Source organism: Lemur catta, chromosome 2 (genome assembly GCF_020740605.2).
Source record: "Lemur catta isolate mLemCat1 chromosome 2, mLemCat1.pri, whole genome shotgun sequence".
Taxonomy (NCBI): domain Eukaryota; kingdom Metazoa; phylum Chordata; class Mammalia; order Primates; family Lemuridae; genus Lemur; species Lemur catta.
This window is the reverse complement of record NC_059129.1, coordinates 28,616,897-28,644,821: the sequence shown is the minus strand read 5'-3', so window position 1 is coordinate 28,644,821 and position 27,925 is coordinate 28,616,897. Positions and strand designations below refer to the sequence as shown.

General features: G+C 59.8%; 1 protein-coding gene across 3 annotated transcripts; it reads right to left on the bottom strand.

Moving 5' to 3' along the window:
* Nucleotides 1-51: 51 nt before the first annotated feature.
* LIMK1 (LIM domain kinase 1) lies at nucleotides 52-26,490 on the bottom strand. 3 transcript variants are annotated; one of them, XM_045543112.1, is made up of 16 exons: nucleotides 26,252-26,490; nucleotides 24,418-24,514; nucleotides 17,222-17,360; nucleotides 16,818-16,927; nucleotides 15,429-15,635; nucleotides 11,040-11,145; nucleotides 10,771-10,937; nucleotides 9,538-9,721; nucleotides 8,692-8,778; nucleotides 8,212-8,343; nucleotides 6,474-6,533; nucleotides 6,199-6,264; nucleotides 3,576-3,732; nucleotides 1,917-1,972; nucleotides 1,485-1,642; nucleotides 52-1,391 (listed from the first exon to the last, which is right to left on the bottom strand). In XM_045543112.1, the coding sequence occupies exons 1-16, from the start codon at nucleotides 26,304-26,306 to the stop codon at nucleotides 1,229-1,231; spliced, it is 1,944 nt and encodes a 647-aa protein (XP_045399068.1). In that variant the 5' UTR covers nucleotides 26,307-26,490; the 3' UTR covers nucleotides 52-1,228. The 3 variants fall into 3 exon arrangements, with proteins under 3 accessions (XP_045399068.1, XP_045399070.1, XP_045399069.1); XM_045543114.1 differs by lacking the exon at nucleotides 26,252-26,490 and adding an exon at nucleotides 24,591-24,775; XM_045543113.1 differs by lacking the exons at nucleotides 24,418-24,514; nucleotides 26,252-26,490 and adding an exon at nucleotides 20,225-20,369.
* Between the last annotated feature and the right edge of the window lie 1,435 nt (nucleotides 26,491-27,925).

Here is a 27,925-nt window from a genome sequence, read left to right as displayed (position 1 = left end):
CTCGTCCCCACTATCTCCTCGGGGCCCCAGACACACATCGCCACGCAGGACTGGGGTGGGGAGTACGGCATTTATTTTATTGTTCTGAGGTCTGGGTTTTGTAAGTCGGACGTCACGGTTCCTGGATGGGGGCGAGCGTGTCCCACCCCCTAAGTCGTAGTCCCATGGGCCTGTTCGGATTGTTTTCCAGGTTCAAAGTGCTCTGAGAAAGCTTCACAGTTTTAATACTTCCTAGATGCTCAACTGAGGCAAAGTGACAGAATGGCCCTCCCACCCCGCCCGCCAAAAAAATAAAACCCCAAGCCCCCAGCAGCTGCTGCTGCAGCCGTATGAAAAAATAATACAAACTCTTCTTAAAAAATAGATTACACAGAAAGAACCCAGAGGACAGCGGCAGGGGGTGGGGTGGGTGTGGGGTGGGTGTAAGGAAGGGCAGGGAGCTTGGGGAGAGGCTGGGAAGGGGCGCTGAGATGACTTTGGGGCTGGGCTGCTGGTGGACACTGGCCTCGTTCGCTCTGTCCAGCTGCCCCCTGCCCGGCCTGGGCACCGAGGCTCCCTTCCCCCCAAGGGACCTCGCTTCACCCTGAGGCCTGGTACCTGCTTCTCACTAAAGTGGCTTTGATAAAGAAATGAAAAAGACCCAAAGTGAGAGACAGGGCTGCTGCTCAGCCCCTTCTACCTGCAGAATCAGACCTCTCTCTGCTTTGGGGGACTGGATAATTACCAACACCTGCTGGCACCTAGACACCCCCGGGGGGTTGGGGGGGAAGTGGGCCCCAGACTCGCCATTTGGCTCCTGGGAACGTAGACTCCTGGGAACTTGGCCTCGCCTGGGACACACGCCCTCCTGTGCCCCCAGCTGTTACAGGGCACGGTTCGGGGGCTGCGGATGAGCGCAGTGAGCGCAGGACGGCCGGCGGTGGTGGTGTGTGGATGGGGCACAACTCGCGAGGCCCTCCAGCTCATGCAGGGAGAAGCTAGGACAGAGGTACAGCGGGGCCACAGGAGGGAGTGTGCGCAGCCAGGCCAGCTCCAGGGCCGGGGCGCAGGGCGGGCAGGGGGCACGGTCCGCAGGGTGGGAGAAGGCAAATCAGGGCCTGGCTCTGGGGAGGGGTCTGGGCACCCACTGCCCCGGCCGAGGGCTCCACGCCTGGCCACTTCCGGCAGAGGAATCTGGTGAGGGTGGACTCTCCGGAGGTAGGGACGGGGGCAGCAGGGCAGGCCGGGCTCAGTCGGGGACCTCGGGGTGGGCAGGTAGTCCGCTCTCGCCACGCCGGTAGGTCTCCCAGAAGCCCCTGTCCAGCTGCTCCAGCTGCGGGCCCAGGGGCAGGTGGCCAGCCAAGTGCATGCGGAGGGTCTCCAGCCAGTGTTCCAGCTTCACGAAGGAGGGCCTGGGTGACAGGCGAGCGGATGGGGGGTCCGGCTCTCCTGGGCATCGGCCTTACCCACAAGGCAGCCCCAGGCCCGGGCCCCACCCCACTCACCTCTTCTCAGGGTCCAGATCACAGCAGCGCACGGTGATAGGGAAGAAGCTCGGGGGGCAGTTTGGGGGGCAGTAGCGGTCCAGGAAGCCTCGCACATTGAGGCCGAAGTCCATGGTGCGGGGCAGGTAGTCAGGGTCTGCGTTCACCCGCCCGATGATCTGTGCGGCACAAGGCCCAGCAGTTACCCCAGGGGGCCCCTGGCCTGGGCATCTCAGCGCCATCCAGTGGTTTGGGGGCAGGTTGCACTGGGCCTGGCTCCAGCCCGACCACCCTTTCCCCCTGGGGCCAGGCCAAGCCTTGCTGTGGGCAGCCCTGTTCCCAGAGGCCACCCTGGCCTGAGGCCCTTGCAGCCCCCCAGCCTGTGGCCTGGGAGTGTGGGGCGTGTGGAGGAGCCGAGGGTCCCACCACCGCTGCCACCCACCCTGGACCTACCTCACACAGGACAATCCCAAAGGAAAACACGTCCACCTTCTCGTCATAGCTGCGGCCTGGGCAAAGAGACCGACTGTCAGCAGGTGACGCAGCGTCAGGAATGATGCCAAACGGGTGCCGGGCCAGGGACCGTCCAGCAGGGGGGATGCCCTGGCCAGGAGGTCGGGACCAGGGGGCGGATACAAACCACACCCAAGGGCATCAGGGCTGAGGCTCTGCCCCTCAGCCCCACCAGGTCTGCACAGCCCTCGGGAGCTCCGAGGGTGGGAGGATGAGATCCGGGGCATGGAGTCCCCGGCCCAGTGTGGTCGCTGACCAGCTGCGTGATTTTGGGCACATCATGAACTCTGAGGTGGCCCCAAGGACAGCCACTTCACAGCCCTGGAACCTGTGAGTGTTACTGTATTGGAAAGAGCGTGTTTGCGTATGTGCTTAAGTTAAGGATCTTGACATGAGAGAATCCTGGGTCACCTGGGTGGGCCCTGAATGCCACAGCTGGTGCCCTTGTAAGAGAGACAGACAGAGCAGACACGCAGAACAGGGACGAGGCCACGTGCAGACAGGGGCAGAGGCTGGAGTGACGCAGCCACAAGGGCAGGAGTGCAGGACAACCAGAGGCTAAGAAAGGCAAGGAACGAACGGACTGTCCCCTGGGTCCCCTGGAGGGAGCGCGGCCCTGCTGGACTTCAGACTTCCAGCCTCCAAAACAGAGAGAATAAATTTCTGTTGTTTAAAGTCGCGGAGTTTTTGATAATCTGTTACAGCAGCTTCAGGAAGCTGACACAGACTCCCGGAGCCTCAGTTTCCTCCTATGTAAAATGGGGACGCTACTACCTACCTGATGATATTAAAAACGCTCAGCACAGCCACTGTCATTTACTGAATGCCAAGCAGGTGGCCGTGAGCTTCCGAACCTCATGTAACCCTCGCACCACCCCTTAAAGACAGCGACCATGAAGACTCTTACGGGTGAAGTGCCTCGGGGGCTGCGTTAGCCCGGCCAGTGCTGGTGCTGCGCTGACCCCTGGTCGGCTTGCCCTGGACCTGCGTTTGTGTGTCACCTGCCTGTGCAGGGACTTTATATACTCTGGGGAGAGAGGCCCTGAGGGAGGCCGAATTACAGCCCCCAAAGACGTCCGTGTCCTAATCCGTAGCACGCGTGCATGTGCTACCTTACGGGGGCTTCGCAGGCGGGACTAAGTTAAGGGTCTTGAGCTAGAGATCGGCCTGGGTCATCCAGGTGGGCCGATGTCATTGCAGGGTCCTTATCAGAAGGAGGAAGGGGAGGTGGGGACAGACGCAGAGGAGCCGCGGTGCTGCTCGTCCTAACCACGGGGACGCGGCAGCCTCAGGAGCCAGGGCCTCCCAGAGCCTCCAGGAGTGCGGCCCGGCCGCCCCCTTGCCTTTAGCCCAGCGAGGCTGACGCTGGGCTCCAGAACTGTCCGCTGATTTGCTATTTAAGCCACTGAATGTGTGGGAACATGTCACGCAGCAACAGGAAACAAACGCAGGACCCAGAGAGGAACCCGAGGAGCCAAGCAGTCCGGGAGAGGCCAGGGCTTGGTGGCCGCAGCTCGGCTGGGCCCCTGGGCCTCCCTAGGACAGTGTCAGGTGCAGCCTGGGGACCCAGGGGCCGTGGCAGGCCAGGTGTCCACTCACCGTTGATCATCTCGGGCGCCATCCAGTAGGGGTTGCCCACCACGGTGTAGCGCTTTTTGCGGTCTGGCTTCTTGAGGCTTCGCAGGTCCTCGGGCTGAGTCTTCTCGTCCACCATGAGCCGCGCCAGCCCGAAGTCGGCCACCACCACGTTCTTGTTCTGGGAGGTGAAGCAGGGGCGCCCTGAGACCCCATCCTGGCACTGCCCGCCCAGCCTGCTCCTGGCCAGGGCCCCACACCGACCCCAGACGCCCAGTGCAGGCCCCAAACTCTTCTGCTCTTGGCAAATGGAGCTTCTGGAAGCAACTGGAAATGCCAGCATGCCCCCACTCCCACGCTGTACCCTCTGCCCCTCCCCACCTGCTCCCCACCTCCTCAGTACTCCCTCTGCCCCACAAAGGCACTAGTGCTCCTTGTTTTTGAAAGAAAAACAGGAATTCTGATTAAAGACCCTGGTCCTACCTGTGCCGTGTCATAGATTTCATTTTAATTCTCCCAACAACCTGGTGAGGTCTATGTAATTTTTACCCTCACTTTACAGATGAGGGGACTTAGGCCCAGAGAGGTTAAGAAAGTTGCCCAAGGCCACACAGCTGGTCAGTGACACAGCTGGGATTCAAGCCCAGGACTTTCAAGCCCCAGTCCTACTATCTGAGGTTTGCAGGGGCCCTCCACGGCCGAGTTTGGGACTCTGCAGAGTGAAGTGCTGACTGCTGTGTCTACCCCAGCAAGACAGGAAAATCCAGCTGTCAGGGTGGGCGGCGGGGGGCAACGTCCTGAGAGCCGAGGGACGGGGACAAAGCCCTGGGCATCAGTGCCGAGGCAGGAAGCTGGACAAGTCCTCCGTGGGTCCCGGGGCCAGGCCTGCTTGGGCTTGGTGCTATGGTTTGAATGTTTGTCCTCTCTGAAACTCATGTTGAAACTTTATTTCCAAGGTACAGTCATGTATCCCTTCAGGGGACGTGTTCAGAGAGAAGCACTGTCAGGTGATGCTGTCATTGTGTGGACATCAGAGTGTGCTTGCCAAACCTAGATGGTGTAGCCCACCACGCACCTAGACCGGACGGTGTGGCCCACCACGCACCTAGGCCGGACGGTGGGGCCCACCACGCACCTAGGCCGGACGGTGGGGCCCACCACGCACCTAGGCCGGACGGTGTGGCCCACCACGCACCTAGGCCGGACGGTGGGGCCCACCACGCACCTAGGCCGGACGGTGTGGCCCACCACGTACCTAGGCTGGATGGTGTAGCCTACTGCTCAGACCACTGTGGTATCCACAGCCCGTCACTGACTGAAATACTGTTACATGGTGGCGCATGGCTGTACCAGTGGCCTTTAAGAGATGACTGGGTCACAAGGGCTCTGCATGGACTAATGGATTAACGGGTTATCGAGGGACTGGGTTGGTTATCACGAGACTGGGTCTATTATAAAAGCCAGTGTGGCTGTCTCTCACACACCCCTCGCCATGCGACGCCCTGCACCACCTTGGGACTCTAGTCCCCACCAGCAAGAAGGCCCTCACCAGAGGCAGCCCCTTGACCTTGGACTTCCCAGCCTCCAGAGCTGTAAGAAAGACGTTTCTTCCCTTTATAAATTACAGTCTCAGGCATTCTGTTGTAGCAACACAACATGGGCTGAGACACCTAGTGTCCGGGGCCCTGGTAGCAGCCTGGCCCCTGCCTCCAGCCCCAGGGTTGGCCACTGTTGCGAGAACACAGAGGAACAGGTAACAGAGACGGCAGGAGGCAGGGCCAGGGGTCAGGGACAGGCTCCTCCTGGGGGAAGAACCCTGTGTTACCGCTGCGAGTGACACAAACGTGGACAGTCACCTGGAGAAAGCTCTACAAGGACAACAGATGGGGGAGGGGCTGTCCCAGGCCCACCCCAACCAGGCTGCGGGTAAACATGGTCCTCCTAGGGGCCCATCACCTTAGGTGTAGAACCAGGTGGCAGGCTGGTCAGGGGGGGTTGATTGGGGTCCTTGGACCCTCTGTCCCACCTGGGCAGCGGTTCTCAGAGGCCAGTGTCCACCAGGACTGCTCAAGTGCTGACTCCCGCCCCGTCCCTTTGAGAAGACCTGAGCTTGGGCTCAGGAATCTATAACTTTAACGAGTCCCCCAAGGTCTTCTGCTACGGGGCCTGCAGACCCTGCTGTGGGAAACACAGCTCTAGGGAAACCAGCGAGGGTGACCACCTGGGATCCTCACAGGCCCCAGACGGTGGGCAAAAGTTCTTGCTGTGCACAGATGGATGTCAGGGACAGGAGGGTTCGCAACACTCAGATTCTCAAGGGATGATCCATCCCTGCTGTGGGATTGAGGCCTTGACGGCAGCCCTCTCCCCCGCCCTGCCCAGCACACTGGCTCGGCCTGCAGCGACTCCCTGCCCGCTGGGCAGTGTCCGCAGACTCCCTGGGAGGCCTGTGAGATGCAGCCTCGCCCCTCTCTGCACTCACGGCCCACTGCTTCCCACAGCGCCCCCTTGGACACGCACTCCACAGCAAGCAACTCGTTGCTCTGAACGTCACACCTCAGGGCCTTTGCACGTGCCGTTCCCTCCGCTGGAAACTCTTCCTGCCGGCTCCCCCCTCGCCCAGCCGCGCAGGCCGCAGGCCACTCACCTCCCGGACTAGACAGTTGTGCGAGTTGAGGTCGCGGTGGATGATGTTCATGGAGTGGAGGTAGGCCTGGGGGGAGGGGCGGAGGTCAGGAGGTGGTGGCTCCCCTCCCCCCACCCAGCCAGGCCAGTTGGGGGTACTCTCCCCACTCTCCATCTGAGCCCCTCTTCCTGCTTTCAAAGCTTCCTGTGGGTTCTGCGTGGCGATTCCTCATGGGATTTTAGGTTAGCGGCAGAGAATACTTTTACACGTGGGGTCGGGTCACCCAGTTCACTCACCATCCCTGACGCGATGTCCTTGGCGAAGCTCACCCTCTGACTCCACGGGTACTGGCTGTCCTGGGGGTGGGGAGAGAATGGGCAGGGTGGAGCCAGTGGGGCTCCAGAGGCAGGGACACTTGCGTGAGAGGGGCAGGAGGGGGCAAGTGTCCTAGACCAGTGGTCCCCAACCTTTTTGGCACCAGGGACCAGTTTCATCGAAGACAATTCTTCCACGGACCGAGGGTCAGGGGAGGTGGTGTGGAGTTCAGGCAGTGATATTCGGCCCATTTCCTAACTGGCCACAGACGGGTACTGGGCTGCAGCCTGGGGGTTGGGGACCACAGTCCTAGAGGGCCTGGTGGCTTCCCCCAACTCTCTTTGGCACCCACAGCTCAGTGGCTCCCCCCACCCCACAGCTCTCTTTGGCACCCACAACTGTCTGCCTCTGAGGGGTGTGGGTGAACAACTCAAAATGTCATTTTCTAACAGAACTAATTTCAAACACTAAGGGGGGGATATTCCTCTATAGCTCCCAATCTGCCTCCTCTGAGAAAAAAAGCTATATTTATCTTCCTCAGAAATCCCATCTTTTCAGGTTTTTTGAAAAATCTGAACCTACTTTCACAGACAGGCAAGAGACAGCAGGGCCAAGAGAGGTCACGTGCAGAGCCCCAGTACTGGGTCACCCCAGGATAATGGGGCTTTGGGCTCCAATCATTCGGGGAGCAGCCTCGTTCTCTAACCCTCTCCCCTCGGAGGCCTCAAGTGAGAGGGTCTGAGCATGAGAGCCTATTAAAGATTCAGAGATGTAGTTAGGAAGCCTAACCTGGTGTAGCCTAGTATTTCTTTTCTTTTCTTTTTTTTTTGAGACAGGGTCTTGTTCTGTTGCCTGGGCTGGAGTGCAGTGGCGGTGTCATAGCTCACTGCAGCCTCTCACTCCTGGACTCAAGGGATCCCCCTGCCTCACCCTTGAAGTAGCTGGGACTACAGGTGCACACCACCACACCTGGATAATTTTTTAAACTTATTTTTTGTAGAAATGGGGTCTTGCTATGTTGCCCAGGCTGGTCTTGAACTCCTGGCCTCAAGCAAAGCCCAGGGTTTCTAAATCGTCCTTGACCACAGAACCTGTCCTGTGAAGTAACACCTATCAGCAGCCCACAGGGCCCACGCTTTGGGAAATAGAGGTAATCCACCCTGAGGAAGTGAGGACACAGAGGCTCAGGGAAGGGAACACGATCTCGTGGTCTCAGAGTGATACTGAAATGGGGCCGGAAGCGGGACTGGAGCCCAGAATGCCCCCCAGTGTGGGTGCTGCACAGCTGCCCTCCCAGCATTTCATTTCTAAAGATGGATTTGTAATTTTATCCAAATCCTGAAAGTTCTGATTACGGAACATGTTCGATAGTAAAATCGATTAAGTTTTGCCAGAAGCGAAACCGAGGCCCATCACGGACCGGCAACTGGAAGGCGCCTCTGGCCCGCTGCAGGTACGGCAGGCCCTGGCTCGCCCAAAGCAGCCTGTGCATCCCCTCGGAGAAGCTGCCCCTCTCCTGCTTCTTCCTGGCTTTAGATGGAGTCAGCTGCTGCCCTGTCCGGTTGGGAATCAGGCTTTGGATGGCCTTTGAGACCCCTGAGGCTAATCCCCACTGGAGAGCGGAGGAGACTGAGGCCCAGAGAGGGTGCTGCCTTGCCTGGGGCCACACAGCAGGGGTGGCTGGGACAGTGTGGCTGGTGGGGCCCCCTAGGGACTCACCATACTCTTGATGATGCCCCGCAGGGTACCCCCCTTGATGTACTCGGTGATGAAGTTGAGCCTCTTGTCCTTGTAGAGCACCCCGATGAACTTGAGCACATTGGGGTGCTCCAGGCACCGCATGACCTTCACCTGGCGGCACACAAACAGGCTGGGCCTGGGCTCGGCCTGGTCTAAGCTGAGCCCGCACCTGCTTCTCCCTCCCGCTGCCACCAGAGGCCATGGCCTGCCCCACAAAGGAGCCACCCCCGGACCCCCTCCGCCCCCCCACTCCCCCCGGCCGCCGAGCTCCTTGACGGGGTTGCTCTCACTCCCTCGGTGCCCGTTCCCCTCTCGCCCTGCCGGCAGATACTTCCTCTCCTTTCAGCATGTGGCTCGAGCATCACACCCTCCTGGACACCGCGCCACCCCCGTCAACAGGGCAAGGGGGCTGGGCCCGCGAGTCTGGCCTGGAGGGATGTGCGACTTCCGCTCACTGACCTCCTTGAGGAACGTCCTCTGGGTCTCCTCATCGAACCGGATCAGCTCCTTCATCACCATCACCTCGCCTGTCTCTCGGTGTGTCACCTGCACAGGGGACACAGGGACGCGAAGACTTGGAAGAGGCAGGCCCTGCTGCAAGCCCTCCTTTGGGAAGGCCCGGGACGGCCCGGGAGACGCGCAGACGGCCTCAGGCGGGAAGCTCCCAGACACCGCGGGGGTGGGAGGCATTATTCCCGTACAGCTGAGGAAACTGAGGCTTGAGAGCTTTCCTAACAGGGCCAAGGTCACCTAGCTGGCAGGGAAGGGGGGTGCTGGCACTTAGGTCCAGGATCCCCTGACCAGGGCCAGCTCTCTGCTCTGCTGGCCTGTCTCCTGGAGGTCAAATGGTGGCTCAACCAGGGACCCCTTGCCTGGCCAGGGGACTAGGGACAGGGGTGGGGACCCTGGGCCTGTCTGGTATCTGGACAGCCCAGTCACAGCCAGGTGACATCAGAGCCAGGGAAGGGCTCATCCCTGCTTGGGGAGAGAGTGAAGGGGGCAGGAAGCCCAGAGGCCATGGCGGGGTGGCATCAGGCTCATGTGGGGCTCCAGGGAGGGGGACTTCCAGGTCAGTCTGGGCTGCCCTGCCCACCCATCCCCCAACCCAAGGGGCCGCCCTTCCCCTAGAGTTTTGGTCTATCTCCCTCTAACCAGCTCAGTAAGGCCAACGTGGAGGAGCGAGCACTGGCCTGGGAGTCTAGAAGCCAGGTTCCCCTTCCACCGTGCAGCCACTCACTCATGGGGGAGGGCTGAGGGGCCTCACCCAGACCACCCAGCCCCACCACCGCCGGGCACATGCCGTACCTTGATGGCCTGGCCGAAGCAGCCCTTGCCCAACACCTCCCCGTGGATGAGGTCCGATGGCCGGAAGATGCGGTGTGGCCGGCAGACCACGCGGAGGGACTCAGAGCGGCCCTGGTCCTTGCGCTGGGAGGCGGGGGAGCCCAAGGAGCCAGCGCCCGGGGACCTGTCGATGCTGCGGCTCCTCCTGGGGAGGCACACGAGGGCCCAGTGCCACTGTTGGGGGGGCACCCAGCCCAGGCCCTGCCCCTCCCTCCCCCCTGCCTGCTGCACCCCCACCCACACCAGCCTGCGCACCGTCACCCTGTGCCGCCCTCCTGAGAAGGTCCTGAGTCTGCCCCTCGTCCTACCCCAGCCCTGTGTCCCACCCTTGCTCCAGTGCCAGCACCCGGCTCCCCCTGCCCTGAGCTCTGCTCTGTCTTCCCGTTTGAAGCCCACTGTCGTGCTGTTGCACTCAGCGGGCATGTTTGTCCTCAGCCTCCTCCGCTTGGTGGCCCTGGGTCAGGTGCTTTGTCTCCCAGCACATGGTCCCAGGCTTGGGGGGACGGAGGCAGATGCCCTGCCTAAGACACACATGACCCCGCCACACGGGTAGCCACACAGGGTGGCCTGAGCTCTAGATACACACAGGTGAGGGGGAACTAGACACCTTCGACAGTGTCATTTTTTAAAGCAGCGGCTGTCACCCCAGAGGGTGTCCTCCCAAAAAGTTATCACCAGGAGTCCTGAGAAGATCCAACAGCAAGTGGAGTGAGGACCAGGCCACCCCTGGGTTTTTAACTCACCCCTCCTCCCCACTCCTCCCCACCTTCAACAGGATATGGGGCCCTCGGGCCCCGCTGCCAGGACCACTGCAACGGCCCCCCAGCTGCCTCTGGTTTCCAGTGACCCCAGCCCAAGTCCCTCCCGCACAGGGACCAGAGTGGTCTTTGTGAAACACATCACTTTGCTATGATACCCTTTCAGGGGGGCCCACGATGGATGGGACGAAGCCCAAAGACCCCTGCCACACTGACACCCTGCATTCGATTCACCTCGGCCAGCCCGCATCACCCGTAATCACTGCCCCGGAAGCACTCGGGAATTCTCCTGCCAGGGGAGCTGTCTCGCTCCTTTCCCCGCCTCTCACTACCTTCCCTCCCTTAGTCCCCAGCACCCCATGCTGCTCTGCAGGCTGCCACCCAGGGCCTGGCATCGGGGAAGGCGCCCGGCTCACCCACGGGCAGGCTGACTTACAGGATGGGTTTCTGCCGGGCGGAGCTGCCCGCCTCCCCGCTGGGGGTGTGAGCCGGGGAGCACAGAGGGCTGGTCTCAGGCCCCAGCCCATGGCCTAGTGTGTCGTGGGGGTCGTGCTCAAGGGTCAGCTGCAGCAGGCGGCTGGTTTCCTGGATCAGCAGGTCAATCTGGGGAGAGCAGGTGTGTGAGCTGGGGCGTCCGCCAGGTGCAGGGAGAGATCAGGGTCGAAGGCACCACCGCCACGCCTGCCCCACACTCAGGACCCGTACCTCGTCCAGGGGCACGTTCCGGATGGGCGTGCCATTGATTTCCAGGATCCGGTCTCCCACGTGGATGGAATTCTTCACATCGGGGCTCATGCAGCCTGGGTCCACTCTGTGGGTAGAGCAGTGGTCAGGCCAGTGCCTGTCTATTCCCTGGAGCCCCAACAAAAAACCAAAGCCAAGGGGCCCAGACCAGGGATGAGGGGCCACAGGATTCCACCTCATGTGACTGGGAGGTAGCAACGATCCAGAACACGGAGTTCTGGTTTGGTGAGATGGACTCTGTAATCAATTAGTGATGTCTGCCACAGGTGTGGGCTGGAGAAACGTGGCACCGCGTAGGTATCAGCCACCTACACTACATGTTCAGCAGCTCCCATTCGACAGAACGTGGTCTCCACCATGGAGGGCAGACCTAGCCTTCCAAATGCCTGGTATGCTTGGGGCACACAAGCCTCATATGATGGGTCCTAAGAGAGTCCGGATCCACTGGCTTCTGACCTGACTCGCAGATTCGCCCTGCAGGATGAGACCAAACCTCCCACTTCTCCTGAATTGGCAGCCTGCCCTGAGCCACAGCTGCAGGGTAGAGACAGGCAAGATGCCCTCAATTAGCTGGCCATAAGCTAACTCACAAAAAGGCCCATTTGCCAAATTTACTTGCTTCTTTAACTCTTTGGTGTTAGTTACCTGGTTTTCATTTGGTTTCATAAAAGCCTTTCAGGGGGAGTTCACTCTGTCTCTGCCCTCGTTCCCTGAGATGGGAAGGGGCCGGGGTAAGGCAGAAAGGGGACTCAGAGCTTTAAGAAAAACAGATTCATAAAAATTCCTCATTATTAAGACTGTTTTCCCAGGTGGGGGAGCAGCTCTTCCTCACGGTAGGCAGCTAACCGATGAACAAGCTAGAAAACCACCATTTCTGCCACCGTCGTTGTAATAACGGCTCCAGGCAAGACTCATCAATACATGCTAAAACCATCTGCTGAAAGGTTTCTGGGAACAGGATATGAACAGACTCGAATCTCACAAATGGCTTATTGATTACAAAGGGGGAAAAAAAAATCCTTTACAGTGGAGAAAACTAACCAAGCAATCAAAGTTAACGTCCCCAGTAAAGGGCATGCTGACATCATATGTCTCCCGGCAACATGCACTTGGAGGGACACTGCGTCGCCTGCACAGCACCAGGCCAAACACACAGCACCGAAATCTAACGACGAGGAAACATCGGTCAAACCCAAATGTGGGGACGTCTTCCTTAACAACTGGCCCATGTGTTTCAAAAATGTCAAGGTCGATGAAAAGCTGAGGAAGTGTCGCTAATTAAAAGAGACTGAAGGGACGTGACAATTAGCTGCAATGTACGATCCCGGTTGGATCCTGGGCTGGGGGAGCTGCTACAAAGGCGGCATTGAGACCGCTGGCAAAATCTGAATGGGGACGGTGCACGGGATAATGGCGTCAATGTTAAATGTCCTAAATGTGGCAACTGTGCTACAAAGTACAATTGATCATCAGTAAGAGAACGCCCTTGTTTTCAGAGGAATGTCTAAAGTATTTGGTGGGGGGAAGAGCCAATGTGGCCTGCAACTGACTGTCAAATAATTAGTAAATATTATGATAACAACGTGTACGTATATGTGTGTGTGCAAATACAGGCAAGTCTGTGTACACACACGTATATAGAGGGAGATACACCGTACATCCTAACTGTGGCAAAAAGTTAAAATTGGTAAACCTAGGTGAAGGGTGTATGAATATTCGATGTACTTATTATTTTAGCAAATTTTCTGTAAGGTTGAAAAATTTCAAGATAAAAAGCTGAAAAAACAGAGAATGTGTTTTCATGGATACAGGCTTCCCATGGACATGGCCTTAAAGACATATATTCCTTCTCTCTGTGTCCCCTCCCTCAGGCTCCTGCTAGGGCACCAGGGGGCCTGGGCCAGGATAAATTAAACTTTCCCTAAAACGCTGCTATAAACCAAATGAAAAGCAGTCCACTAAAACTAGTTTAAAACAAACAAGTAAATGTTTGGCAAGTTGGGCTGCTTCCAAGAAGGGTGTGGCTCTTTGCAGAAATTACTGGGATGTTCCAGATGTTGGCTAGAAAGAACTGCTGCAGATGTGGGCTGGAAAGAAGCTCACCCAGTGAGACGGACAGGCGGCGTGGTCACTGACTCTCTTCATTTCTAAAATTCTGCCTGGTTTTCGGGGACCATCAGGGGCCTCTAGGAGGCTCTTCCCGGGCCCTCTGGTAAGGGCTCTTGGCCTGGAAGTTCTAGAAGTTCCCTCATCTCTCGCAAGCCTGTCTGCTCACTGTATACACATGGCAGCTGCTGGCTGGGCTGATGTCGAGGTGGGGCTGGAAACACACAGTCCGGCCAGTGTCACCTTCCTTCCCCGATGCCGCCTTCATGTCTCACCATTGCCTGCACGGTGCCTGGGACCCGACAGGTATGCAAGAAAGATCCACTGAATCAAGTGGAAGCTGGGGACACGGGACACTATTAATACTTCTCAAGGTGTCAGTGAATGCTCAGGAGAAATCTTAGAAGGCTCCAAGGTATCCGATTCCATCATTGTTCAGACTGACCCCAGAGTCCAGAGAGGAGGAGGGAGCTGCTCAAAGTGACACTGCATGTTAATAACTGGGCCGACTCTCTAACCTGTACCCCTTCGTTTTCTGCATGCTCTAGAATTTTCTTCAGGGACGATCTGCTGGTATCAAATCTCAGTTGTCTGCCTTAACATGTGTTTATGTTGCCCTCATTCTTGAAGAGTATTTTTATAAAGTAGAGAATTCTAGGTTGATGGGAACTTCCAGGTAGTGCACTGAGAATGTTTCATTGATTTCTGGCGAGAAACCAGCTGTCAATTGAATTGTCCTTTCTTTGAGGGTAATTTGTCTTTTTTTTTTGGAGATAGAGTCTTGCTCTGTTGCCCAGGGTAGAGTGCAGTGGCATCATCATAGCTCACTGCAACCTCAAACTCCTGGGCTCAAGCAATCCTCCTGCCTCAGCCTCCCAGAGCGCTAGGATTACAGGTGTGAGCCACCATGCCCGCCTTCATCTTTTTTTCTGTGGATACTTTTAAGGTCTTTTGTCTTTGGTGTGACAGAGTTTCACCAGAGGTGTCCACAGGTGGATTCTTTTTATCTTGCCATTTGAGATTTACCGGGCTTGCGTCTGTGGATCATTGTCTTTCACCAATGCTGGGACGTTCTCAGCTGTTTTATCTTCAAATACTGTCTCTCTCCTGTCCTTTCTCTCTCCTGGAGCTCCAAATAGATGATCATTAGATCTTCCCACTCTGTCCTCCAAGTTTCTTAATCTCTCTTTCACAGTTTTCAGCATTTTGTCTATTTCTCTCTTCAGCTCTTTTAAACCCTACTCTACTATTAAACTTTGGCGTGAGGTTTTCATTTTAATAACTATGTATTTCATTTCTAGGGGTTCTACTTGGTTATTTTCCAAATTTGTCCTTACTCATTTTAAAAGCATTTCTTGTTTATTAGAACATATTGAAGAAAAATGTTTTATATTGTTTCTGATAACCGCAGTATCTGGAGGTTTTGCCGATCTAGTTCTATGTGCGGTTGTGTCTGCCGGCTCTCGCTCACGGCGCCTCGCTTCCTTGAACGGTCGGGGATTCTGGACTGGACTGCGTGTCCTCCCCGGATCCCTCACCTAAGTACATGCAGCGAAGCCTGGCGCTGGCTTCCTCCAGAAAGGATCTGCGTCTGATTCTCTTCGTGCTGGGAGCACTGCCAGTTGGGAACTACTCTAAACCAAACTTTTTCAAATTTGGCTTTAGGATTTCTGAACCATCCACGCACAAGCATTCGGTTTGGAAATCTGAGTTTAAAAATTCTCTGAGAAGACTTCCCCCTCACCCTTCATCTCTCGTTCAGGTTCAAATCTGATAGTTTGCCGTACAGTTCTGGGGTGGGGGTTATGGGTGGTGCAGTTTATTTCTCATTCACCCCGAGAATCCTTTGGGGTCCCAGCTTTATGGGGAGGGGGCAGATCTCTTATTAGACTAGTTTCCTCGGGCCCAGCCCTGGAAAGACTTGAAAACTGAAGCAATTTCGTATCACCCTCAAGGCACAGCTGCCTTCAGTGTTCTGCTGCCGGCCTGGGCACCCTCCTTCCCTCATCTGCCACCTGGTCACTCACCTCGTTACTCTTCTTTCGCGTTGGATCATACACAGGCCAGAGAAACCGTTTTTATATTTTGCCTGGCATTTGTAATGGCTTTCAGAGCAATGACCGGACCAGGCACCTGGTCTACCAGGTTGTCAGAGCTGGGCTCCATCTGTACCCGAACGCTCCCCCCTTTGCAGGGCCCTCAGCCCCTGTGTCTGTCACCTGCCACGTCCGGGCGGCCACTCACCCCTGGACGCGGACGGTGTGGGAGTGCTCGGTGCCGCAGCCCGGCAGGCCGTGCGGGGGGTCGATGGAGACGGAGAGGCCGCGCTTGCCATGCGATGAGGCTGGGATGGATACTAGGGTGACCGTGTGGGGCAGGTGGGAGCCAGGGGAGTCGGGCAGGATCTGCTCGATGACAGGGGTCACCACGGTCTGGTAGTAGCAGTGCCCGCTGCAAGAGCCGCCAGCCCAGCGGTAGGGAAGGGTGGGAAGAAAAGAGCGTCAAGACAGTTACCTGCACCTGTGCTCCCCCCGACCCCGGCCCCGGCTCTTTACTCCTCCCCCCTTCCTCTCCCCCTCCCATGGGAGGACAGGGAGCAGGAACCGAGCCTGCCCCCCAGCCCTTGCCCCTCTGCGTCATTCTGGGTTTATCTGCTCTCTGCCAGGCTGTGAGATGGCCAGGACAGGCCTGGGGACAAATCCAGCTCAGGAGGAAGTCATTAAAAGCCCATCTGGGATCAAGCCACGCTGTCCTCTAATCCAGCCCTATCAGTGTTGTGTAGGAGAGAATTTATCTGTTCTTCGTCCCTGGTTCCTGGGAGAGAGACCCTAAGCCCTTGGAATAGGCGCACCTTTGCTCTTCCTGAGCCCCCTGGACCACCTGAGTTTATGTTAATGAGGTTACTTGGATAGGTCCCCCCTCCCACCACAAAGACCAACCCTGTGATTACAGGGTGGGGACTCTCAGCCAGCCCGACCTCCAAGGAGGAGGGCTAGAGACAGAGCTTAATCATGTGGCCAATGAGTCAATCAGTCGTGACCATATACTGAAACCCCAATAAAAACTGGGTGCGAAGTCAATGAAGCCCCCTGCTTGGTGAACACACGGATGTGCCAGGGGAAGGAAGGGACACGTCTCTTTGCTTGGCTGGTCCAGGGCTGGATCCTTCGCAATAAAACTATAATCCTAAGTGCAGGCTTTCCTGAGTTCTGTGAGTCCCTTAGCAAATTAGCAAACTTGACAGGCTCGTGGGAATCCCTGAATTTGCAGCCAGTTGGTCCAAGGTGCAAATGGCCCAGGGACCCCTGAACTTGCAGCTGGCCTGTGAAGTGGGGGCAGTCTTGTTAGGGACAGGGTCCTTAGTCGGTGGGGTCTGCACCAGCCCTGGTGGTGAGTGTCCGAACAGCACCGCGGTCACATACGGGTAAGAAAGCTGACGTTTGAGACTCAGTCCGACTCCTGTGCCTTCTTTCTCTGTCACTTCCACACCACGGAGGGGCAGGACGCTATGAACGTTTGCCCCCAGCCCTCACCACACGGAAAGGGCAGGGGGCCTGGGTCCGGGGGCCAGTGCCCTTGCGGACCTGTGATCTGGGAGGGGCCCCAGGCTTGGAGAGGGGCCAAGGCGCTCACCAGTACAGCTTGGAGTGCTCCACCAGCGTGTACGTGTCACCGTCGCCGATGAAGGTCCCACACGTGAGGCAGATGAAGCACTCGGGGTGGTACTTCAGCTCCCCAGCCACCTGGTGGGGTGGGGCACAACCCGGCTCAGCGGCCCCTTCGGCCCCCGTAGCTGCCCTCCTCCGCCTCCCCCAAGAAGGGCAGCCCCAAATAAACTGTGGGGACCCGGCTCTGCTGACCCAGACAGAGTGGGCTCCACAGACGGCGGTTTGCATAGACAATCCAGCGTGGGCAATATGGGGGAGTCAGGGACCAGCAAAAGGTGACCAAGACAGGAGGGAGGCCTGGAGTAAGATGCCCGTGAGGACACACACATCCCCAACCCCAGGTGCGGTGCCCCAGGGAGGGGCACTCACCATGACCAGCCCCTTGGTGATGTGCTCCGAGCACCCGTGGCAGGACTCGCCGTAGCGGGCCCAGTAGTCCTTCTTGCAGAAGAGCTGCCCATCCTTCTCGTAGTACTGGTGCGAAAGGGAGGCGCTGCACTCACAACACCTGTGGACAGGGGCGGGGCTGAGGGCCCTAGTCTACAGGCACCTTCCTTAGAATTACAGAAAGGTGAGTCCTCTGGGCAGAAGCAGCCTTGCTGGGGCACTGGCTTGGCAAGTGGAGCGAGGGATGGATCCAGTCTGCCCCGGCCCATCAGCCGGTGTCTCTGGGGCAGTGCACAGCCTGCACAACCACCCCCAGCAGTTCTGCGCCCAGAACATCTGGTCCACCTGCTAGCCCGTGGGCGAGGGGTGCTTCTCATCTGAGATCCTGTCATGGGTCATGCATGGAAAATGGCCCAGAAAGGGCAGGCAACCTGTTCTTGGCCGTCAGCCAGGTGGAGGGAGGAATGGAAGCTGGGAGCCCAGGGTTCAGGTGGTGGGATGGGCACTGCGGAGGCAGCTCGGGCCTGCCAGTGCTGTGAAGGAGCACTGAGTGCGGCACCTTTACCCTTTCTTGGTTAAACTTACTTAAACCTCACAGGCCACCAAGAGAAAGGCATGGCTGTCCTCACCTTAGACAAGCGGCAGATGAGCCTCGAGGGTCTGAACTGCCCGAGGTCCGCAGATGGGCGCCATGGGCCCACAGAGCTACACTGTGTTCCTGATACAAGGTGGGAGTTCAGCTCAGTACACCCTAGTCACAGTCGCAGGCAAGACAAGTCCTAGACCCCAGCAGCCCTACCGGTGCTGCCAGTGACAAGAAGGGGGTTCAGGGGACAGCTCAGCATACCCCTCACCTCCACCAGAGCATTGGAACCCACCTTCCCTCAGAAAAGCAGAACGGAGCAGAATGCCCAGTGTGCAAGGTTGTCATGGCCAGGGTCCCCCTGCCCCACCACTAGGGGCTACCAGCAGGCCTGGCTGGTGGGGTCCCTGAAGGGAAGATGGCGAGAAATGACACAGGGGCCTCTAGGTGTCATGCACAGGTCAGGTGCCAGACCTACAAGCCTGGCTTCTTCCCACCCAAGCATCCCAGGAGACTGGGGACCAGCAGCCCTGCAGAGTCAGGATGAGCAAACACAAAAACATGGTCCCCAGTGAGCCTGGGGGGCACGAGCCTCCCCAGGGTCCAGAGCCCTGACTGAGGGTCCTGAGCGCAGGCACGGCACGTCTGGCCAGAGTATAGACCCATGCAGAAAACAGGCTAGGCCTGTTTTGTTCTGTGAAATTTGGATTCAGTCAAAAGGCTGCATTTAAGGATCCAGAAGGCCACGTGGCCCCAAGGCTGCAGGTTCCCCACCCCTGGGCTGGGGGATCCATCCAGCTCTGTCACGGTTTGGGTGCTCTGCATCACACAGGGGCAGGAGGGCCCAGGCTCGACAGGGCCGCAATCCAGGAGAGAGGTGGGCAGGACAGGCCGGGGCCTGGGCAAGACAGCCCTTCCCCCGTGCTGCCAGGGAACCCTCCACCACGCTGGGGCCTGCACAGGGCATCACTCACGGACCACTTGCCAATCTACTGGAAGCAGGGACTGGGGGTGGGGGGACGGGTAGGGCAGCAGCCAGGGAGCTAGCAGGACACTGTCCCTTTAAGAGGATCCAGCCAGTTCCCCTTTGTCTGGGGGCCTTAGGGGAGGGGCTGAGGGCAGAGTTGGGGGAACACAAAATGACAAAATGCCAGGTTCAGAAGCACAGGGGTGGGGTGCCTCCAGGAAGGGGGGCCTGAGCTCCCCCGCAGGGGTTGGGGGCAGGCTTTGCTGGGCACAGGTGACGTCATGGATGCAGCTGTGGGTGGGGAGATCCCCGCAGGCTGGGAGGGAGGACGGCTGCACCTCCCAGAGGGCTCGAACCTAACGGGACAGAAGGGCGGCCAGGCCAGGACCCTCGGGCCAGGGAGATTTGCTTCCTGCTCTTGCATGGACCACACACAGGAGCGCCCCCTCCGTGCCAGGCTTCAAGAGGCAGGGCCCCGCCTGCCCCTCTGGTGGGGGTCGGGCGCTTGGGAGCAGCTGCCCCCACCTGGGGAGGGAAAGCTCTTCTCCCTCGTGGAAACTGCTCCTCCCCCGTCCTCACTCACAGTCATCGCTGCTGCTCACTCGCGGCCTGGACGACCCAGCGATGACTCACCCAAGGGCTCCGCAAGTGCCGTCTGCTCCCCTCCGGTCACCACTTCCTTGAAGCCTGCACCACCCACCTCTGTCTGCCCACCCGTCTCCACCAGTAACCTGCCAGCTCTCTGCGACCAGGCGGGGCATCCACACCACCTGGCCCAGCAGACAAGCCGCGCACTCAGTATCCTCGGCTGCCCCAGGCTCACGCAGGGGCCCTGTGGCCGGCACTCGGGGCCTCAGTGGCCCTTTGCTGATAGAAGGCCCTGACCATGCCCAGCCCCTCCCCCTCAGCCCCACATCCCGCCAGAGGCCAGAGGAGGCAGGTGGGGTAGGACAGGCCTGGCTCTTTGCGGTGCCCCACACAGATCACCTGTCCCACGAAGGATGTCACGAGAGGCGTACCAGGTACTGAGGCCATGTAGAGCTGCCCCAGGACCAGCCCAGGAGGAACCCCCGAGGGAGAGCTGTCCCCTGCCCCCGCTACAGGGTACCCCTCCCTGAGAGCGGGGAGGACCAAGCCAGGCTTGGGCAGGAGAGGAGGAAGGCACCGGGGAGGGCACGCAAGGGCGCTCTGCAGCAGAGGATGCTGGCGGGGCTGGGAGGCGGGGTGCCCTCTGCCTGGGGCCACATCCCTGGACACCAGCAGGGAAGAAAGAGCAGCTGGACGACCAGCCTCAGGGACAGACTATGCCAGAAGGGCCAGAAGCTTCGGCAGCGGCCGAGAGTTTCAGTTCTGCCCCACAGCCGGACCCAGGTGGGTCTGTGCCACCAGGACTCACAGCAGCGGTCTGGGATGGGGCAGGGGCCTTTCCACTTACTTAGCCCCTCTGAGAAGGCGCCTTCTTCTCAGGGCTGAGGTCAGCAGCATCCTTTGCAGCTAGGTCGGGGGGTCCTGGAGGCCTGAGGGAGCGCAGGGGTGGCCGGACCAGCCGCTTCCCCATCCTACTCCCGGGGCTCAGGATTGGAGGCCGCAGAGGGTGGGGCCAGCGTGGTCACACCACATGGGAGGAGGATGCAGCCACGTGGGGGCGAAAGGACTTGGTCTGAGGCTGCAACAGGAAGCAGCTGAAGATCTGCTCGGGCTTTGGTGCAGGGGGAGGGAGGGGCCCAACATCTGACCCCAGGAACGGAGGCTGGGGACAGCCTCCTCCCTGCACACCGGGGGACAGGTACACTGCATGTGCCTCAGCCTCTGCCTTGGCAAAGGCATTGAGTGCTCAGGACTCTCTGGGGACAGGGACAGCTTGAAAGCAGCTGCCTCTTCCGGTGCTTCCAAGGGGAAGGAGGTCGATTTCCCATGGACACTTTGTCCTCCTCACCTAAAAGGTCCCAGGAATAAAGGGAGGCTGCATCCTGGCCCAGGCTTGGACCCCTCCTCGCCCAGGGCCAGCCCACCCCGCCTCAAGGGAGGCACTACCACAGCTCCGGCAGCCCCAGGGGGCCTCTGGGAGGGGACTTTGCAAAGGCAGCAGCGGGGAAGGTAAGCCTGGGCCACTCTGGGTCTGGCTAAAATCTTCCGGGAGGGAGGTGGGGCCCACAGGAGTGGGATGTCAGCACAGAGAAAGGAGCAGGCCCTGGGGTGACAACCCCCAGTGTTAATGCCAGGGGCACCCACGGGCTGCAGCAACTGTCCCACTTTACATAACAGTGCCGGGGGCGGGGGGTGACCTTCTTCTCCAGGCAGCACCTGCTCCTGGCTCAGTGCTCCTACAGCTCCACAGGCCACCTGTCATAGCACCTGTGGCCCTTCCTGTCCTACTAGCCTGGGACATCCTCAAGGGCAGGAGCCTCGGGACGGGAACAGTGCTCAGGTTACGAGATTCAAAGAAGCACAGCCAAGGGCACCTTCCCCCGGCCCGGCGGACTCCACTCCAGCACCCTGGCCCCTCACTGTTCTGGGCATGCCAAGTACACTCTGCCTCAGGGCCTTTGCACATGCTCCTCCCTAGATCCTCTAAGCCTTCGTTTGCCCCTCAATTCCCCACTTAAACATCACTCTTCGGGGTGCTAGCTCCCCAGCCCGACGGCGCACTTGTTCACTGCCTGCCTCGCCCACTAGAAGGCAGGGACCCTGCCAGTTGGGGAGGAGCAGGACCGAGCCACGGTTGTGACTCGCGCTCTGAGTCCTGACTCTACTCCTCACCCACAGTGAGACTCTTGCCAAGGGACCGAACTCGGCACCTGAGTTTCCTCACCTGTAAAACCCTTTCATAAACAGCACCCCCACTTCATGGGTTGTCGTGAGGGGGGCTAGTGTGGAGTAGGTGCTCAATAATTATTTTCAAGTGACTGACTTAGGGACCCTAAGAGATCCCACCAGGAAGGGCATGCAGAGGGACCTGGAAGGCAGGAGTGTAGCAATCACCAGGCCACCTCCCCGTACCGGGGACAGAGGAGCCAGCTGGAGGCTGCAGACCTCTCCTGGCCTTGTCACATCCCTCCTGCCTGAGCACTTTCAGTAGGGATGGGGCCCTGGAACCAGGGTCTCGGAGCCATCAAGTGAGGTCTGAGCTGGGCCCAAGGCCTCGGAGCCCAGGGGCTGGTGTGGCCCCACCTCATGGCACTGAGTCCAGTGCCCTGGGGATCCCACCGAGAGCCAGCCTGGCTGCCAGTCAGCCACATGCCCGGGCAATCTGTGACCCCGCTCTGAGCTGCTTTCCCAACTGCCAAGGGGTGGGGACATAGTCAGCCTCACCCAGCCTTGGGGGTTGGGAGAACCACTCATCACTGGTCCAAGAACGGTTGGGGAAGCCACAGCTCTTACTGCCCCTAGGCCCTCCCCCCTTGTGGGGCATTTCCTTGTGTCCCACCACACTAGGGACAGCCCGGACACACCTTCTCCCTCCTGCCCCCATCTGGGGCCTCACCCCTGGCCTGGTGAGGCAGGAAAGACCACTCCATGGCCAGGTGCATACATCCCGCCCCGCTCCGCGGCCAGGTACACACATCCCGCCCCGCTCCGCGGCCAGGTACACGCATCTTGCCACACTTTGCCTCCTACGGCTTCTACGGCTGCACTCCTCTTCCCCTGACCCGTCTCCCAAGACTCTACCTCCCTCCCCACCCCAAGCACAGGGGCCCTGAAGTTCTTCCCTTGATTGCTTTAGGCCCTTGTCGCAAATCCCATCCACCATCTTGGCACCCGCTCCAAGAGGCCATTCATTCTCTCTGGCCTCCCTACCTCCAGCTGGACTCACACCACCCTGGCCAGCTCAGAGCAGGGCATCGCCACCCTGGATAGCCACGAGCCCTCCGACTCAACAGGGATGGGCACGTCTCCTCCCCAACCCGGCCCCCAGCTCCATCAGAGTCAACGGACCCTTCCCAGGGCCCAGGCTAGAGAACCAGACTGCTTTGGGGTACACCCTGCCATTCGCCAGCCCCTGCCCTGCTTCCCACAGCCCCTCGCCTCTCCGACAGTCACAGTGACGTGGAGAGGGAAGGCCGGTCTGAGCCCTGGCTCTGGCTGCTGCAGCCCACAGCAAGGTTCCTGGCTTCTCTGAGCCACCACTTCTCACGTGCGAACTGGGCAGACACCGTCCTCACCTGGGTATGGTGACGGCTCAGTGAACTGACACTAAGGGTTCCTGACACCTGGGGCCAGTGTCGCTAATACTTGCTCCAAACTGTCCCTTCTGTGTCTGAAATTCTCTCTACCCTCACTCACTGTCCCAGGGCAGGCTTTATGGGCTCGGACCCCTGAGCTATTGTGACACTCCCTTCCCTGCCAGGTCACCACCATCCACCCACTGGGATGGCAGCACATTTGCCTGAGTCCCTTCCCTGCTTCCTGGGACTCCCTACTGCCTTTGGAAGGTCCTTACCTTGGCATTGAGGGACCTTCACAAAGCGAGCCCAACTCATTGCATTCCTTGACTGAATGCTGTTGCCACCAAATGAGCTGTTCCTGTTCCCTCCAGACTGCACTGTCCCACCCCTCTGGGCAGTGGTTTTCTCTGCCTGTCAAAAGCCCTCTTCTCCCCAAAAGCCTCCTTCTGAGCACCTGATTTGGAACCCCAGGGCACGATGCCTGCCTCTTTGGGCCTCACCAGCTAGTGTTGGCACTATGCGTTCATTTCACTCACTGGCTGTGTGACTTCCATCAAGAGAATTAACCTCTCTGTGCTCCAATTTTCTCTCTGGCAAAACAGAGACAACACGATATCTAACTATGCAAAGTGGTTGTTATTTACTAAATGCTAGAAAATGTTAGACATTATTCCTAAAAAAGTAAAAACAAAAAGCCAAACCTTATCAGGAGCCTAAAATAAACTGGCGGCCAATGCCTTGACCTTATTTCCCGCCCTGCCCCTGGTTTCACCTTCTCACCTTCCTGCTTCGATGGCATTTCCCTCCCGGAGTGTTGTGCCAGTGGCTGACCGTGTCTGCAATTCTTTCCCCACACTCTTGCACTCAGGAAATCTCACGTCCTTTAGACCCCTGCTCAGGCCCTACAGCCAACTCCAAGGCTGTCCCCTGCACCTGGCTTCTCGGGATGCTCCTACTGGGTGACCGAGCCACCTCTGGTGGGTACCATGTGTTCTTGGTCTTTGGCCACATCCTCCTACACGTGGATGTGTGTGTCTGGAGGCTGGGTTGGTCCTAATGGGCTATGCATCATCACAACCAGCCTGGGGGCCACTGGAGGTGGCTCAGTTTCCTCAAGGCTGGTTTGTCCTCCCCCTCCCCCAGAGCAGGGGAACACTTCCCCCAACCTCCGCCCCCTGCCTAGGTGCCAGCAGGCCTGGTAGCACTGGCTGAAATGCAGGGGTCTCCCATCCTCTCCTTAGAGGTCTAAAATAACAAGACAGGGAGGCTGTTAGGGACCTTCTAATCAAAGCCCCTTATTTTACAGATGGGGAAACTGAGGCCAAGGACTCACGGGAAGTCACAACCAGGGACAGCACCAGGAGGGCTATCCAGGTCTCCCAGATTCTTTGCCCAGCCTGTCCTCCCTGGCAGGCCTTGCTTAGGGCAATGCGGGCCCTGGATGCCCCGCACCCCGACCTACCTGAAGCAGTCTGCATGCCAGTCGGCACTCAGGGCCTGGAGGTACTGGCCGTCATAGATCCTCTGGCCGCAGCTCGCACACACGGGCAACTCGCTTCCTGCAGGGCGGAAAGGGAGTCAGGAGCCGTCCTCAGGAGGTGCGGCACGTGCAGGCCCCGCTGACCCCAGGTGCACCTGCACAAATCCTGTGCACACATGTGCAGCACACACTGAGCAGTCCCTGCGCCAAAGCAGGAGAAAGGACGTTGGCCTGGGAGTCTTGCTGAGATACTGGCTAAGTTACCAACCCTCTCTGAGCCTCAGTTTCCCTTTCTGTAAACTGAGAAGGGAGATCAGATGACCACCCTCCAGCAACAGCATCGTTCAACGCGGCATCTGGCAAGGTAAGTGGGGAGAGAGCAAGCAGTGGATTTAGAAAGGAGGCAGCAGGTAGCACTCTTGTCACAGCCCCCTTTCCTTCCCTGTCTGCCCAGGAAGAAGTACTGAGGGCCCTTCAAAAGGCAGGGACTGGACAGGGCTGGGCTGGTACACCCTGGGCTGAAGCCCCCTGCGAGGGGAAGGGCAGGAAGCCCGGAGGTGCTGGCCCTAACTGACCCTTGGCTGTGCCCTGGCTTCACAAGGGCAGGGGCTGCAGAGCCAGGCACTCCCAGACACCTGCCCCAGGGAGGCCTGGCACCTCCTCAAGTCAGCCACCAGACATGCTTAGTCATCCCTGGGGCCTGGCACCCTTGCAGCTGGTGGGCCCTGGAAGATGCCCCAGGCCTGCCCCTCCCCATTGTGCAGATGGGGAGACTGAGCCTCGGGGAGGGGACAGCTTGCCAGGTCACACAGTTAGGCTCCAAGGTCACGACGGCCTGCACCTTTGTGAAGACCCAGGGACCTGAGGTAGGGCAATGGGGAGGTGGGTCCTTGCCCCCAGCAGGTTTCCATGGGCCTGGGGGAGGGGCGGCTGGTGGTAGTGGGGGCAGGCAGGGCTGGCACAGCAAGGACCTGCCTGGGCACCAAGTGGGTCTGCGTGATGGATCAGCAAAGGAAACCCAGGGAAGGAGACCCCAGACCCTGTCCCGGGCTGGGGAAGTCTTGGGGTCTTTAAGCCCTAACTGTAGTGCAGCCCTAAGCCCTGGGCCCCAGTGCGGGGAAGGGGCCAAGGAGGCCAGGACGACAGTCATGCTCTCAGCCAAGACCGCACCGCGGTGCAGGGAGAGGGAGAGGAGCCAGGGTCCCGCAGAACACCGCCTCCGGCTCCCGCGACGCGTATCTCCCTCCGCCCATCCGGCCCCCAACCACCAGTACCGGGCGCCAACTACCGGGCCCCCCAACCACACGGACGGGGAAACTGAGGCCCAGGTAGTCAGCGCCGGGCTCAAGGTCACAGAGCAGGGCAGGTGCGGGGTGGCGACTGGGACCCGGAGCTTGGGCTTCGCCAGCCACTTTCTTCCCAGACCGGTTGGAGACTGGATAAAGGGTGGCCCCAGGGCGAGGCCTGGGCGGACAGCGCACGCGATGGAGGCCGGCGCTGGACCGGCAGTGCCTGGGACTCCTCCGGGCGCCGGCAGCCGGGGGGTGGGGGCAGGCGGGGATGAAAGGGACTAGGGGCCCCCGGCCGGCAGGAGGGCAGCTCGCCCGGGGCCCGGGAGGGGGAAAGCGGGTGGGAGGATGTCAGGGAGGGGCCTGCGGGCTACGGCAGGACGAGCTCATCCCCGAGGCGGCAGGGGCGCGGCCTCGCGGCAGACCCGGCCTCCGCGCGGCCCTGCCCGGTCCCCCCGTGCCCCCGGCCCCGGCGGCGGCGCCCCCGCCCGCCCGTCCGCCCGCCCGCCGGCCCGCGCCCCGCGCACCTTCCTCTCCCATACGTTCTTCCCTCCAGGTGCAACAAAGTAGCGTCAACCTCATGCACTCGGCGGGGGGCGGGGCCCGGCGGGGCTGGGGCTGGGGGCGGCCGGGCCCGCGAGCTCGCCCGCCGCCGCCGCCGGCCCGGGGAGGCGGGGGCGGAGGGCGCGGGCCGGGCCGGGCCGGGGGCGCCTCTCGGACACCGGCTGGGGCTCCGGCTCGCGCCGCGGCGGCCTGGGCAGCGAGCGGAGGGGCGGGCCGGGGCGGGGCTTGCGAGCTGCGGCAGGGGGCGGGGCGCGGGCGGCGGGCGGCGGAACTGCCCTGCGCGGCCCCGCCCCCTCCCCGCCCCGCCCCCGCCCCCTCCGCCTCCCATTCATCTTTCCCCGAGCTACGGCGCGCGGCGGGGCTGGGCAGCCTGGTTGGCTGCGCGCTCTGCTGGGGCCGCCGAGGGGCGTGCAGACGTCCGGAGAAGGGGCCTCTGTTTCCCCGCGGGAGCCCCTCGGACCCAAGCCAGCTGGCTCCAAGAGCCCGGACTGGAGGGGGCTTTATGGAGCCTCAGGACGCTGGGGGTCGCCTTGGGGAGGGGCGCCGGCTGGGCCTCGTCTCTGCCTCCGAGGCCTGCAGGGACGCCAGGCCAGGGCTGCGAAAGGCGATGGCCCACGTCTCAGGCCCTCGCAGGGCGCGAACGAGCAGGACGTGGGAGGGGAGCGAACCTCTGCCGGGCGGCGACCGATGGGCTCAGGTGCTTGCTTTTCCCACTTCCGGCGACCTGGAGCTGGCGCTGCCCTGCGCAGGGTCCAAAGAGACCAGAGGAACTGGGCCTTCTGTCTGCTCCGGCACTGGAAGGGTGGAACACCCTGCCTAGAAGTGGACAATTCTAGAATGCTGGGCCTGGGCAGGGGGCGACCCTGTCTCCCCTAGACCCGCACTCCCACTTCATCTCACTGCGCAGGAAACTGAGCCGAGTTGAGCCGCGCACCGAGTTCACCCAATGAACAGGAGGCTGCGCCAGCCCAGACTGCAGCCGTCGCGTTTGTGCAGACGGCTCTAGGCAGGGCTCTGGGCCAGTGGCCTGCAAAGTGGGGGGCACTCACCCCTGCGTGCAAAACAATGACCCGGGGAGGGAAGAAAATAGTAGAATTTGTATTTCTAATAAGACAGAAGCTAGGACCGGCGCAGTTACCAGCCCGGGATGAAAGGGTTAGGGGAAGCCTGCCTTACGGGAGCTGTACGAGAGGGGTGCAGCCGACTTTGGGGGGCCAAGGGGGGAGAGGCCCTGGGACAACTATTCCCATCTTACTCTCCTGCCCTTCCTGTTCTCCCACTGCCCCCGTTAGCCAAACCCACGTGGGTGCGGAGGGCAGGGCAGTGTTGGTGCGATGCCCACAGTGCAGGGTGAAGGGCACTGCACCAGGTTAGCTGAGTGAGGTTGTCCAGTTTTAACAAAGCGAGCCCTCACAGAATGACCCATGGCTGAAAAACATTCCTACAAAGAAAGCGCAGATCGAAGGTGACGCTAATACCACAAGATGAGCGAGAAGACGGAACCGGCGCCTCCACCCCTGTTGGTTGCTCCTTGTCAGCCGCAGCTCCGGGTGAAACATCACATCTGACATATTTGGTCACGTTGCCCAGGCAAGATATTGTCTTTTTCTTACTGAAAGCAAAAAGGATTTTTGGAC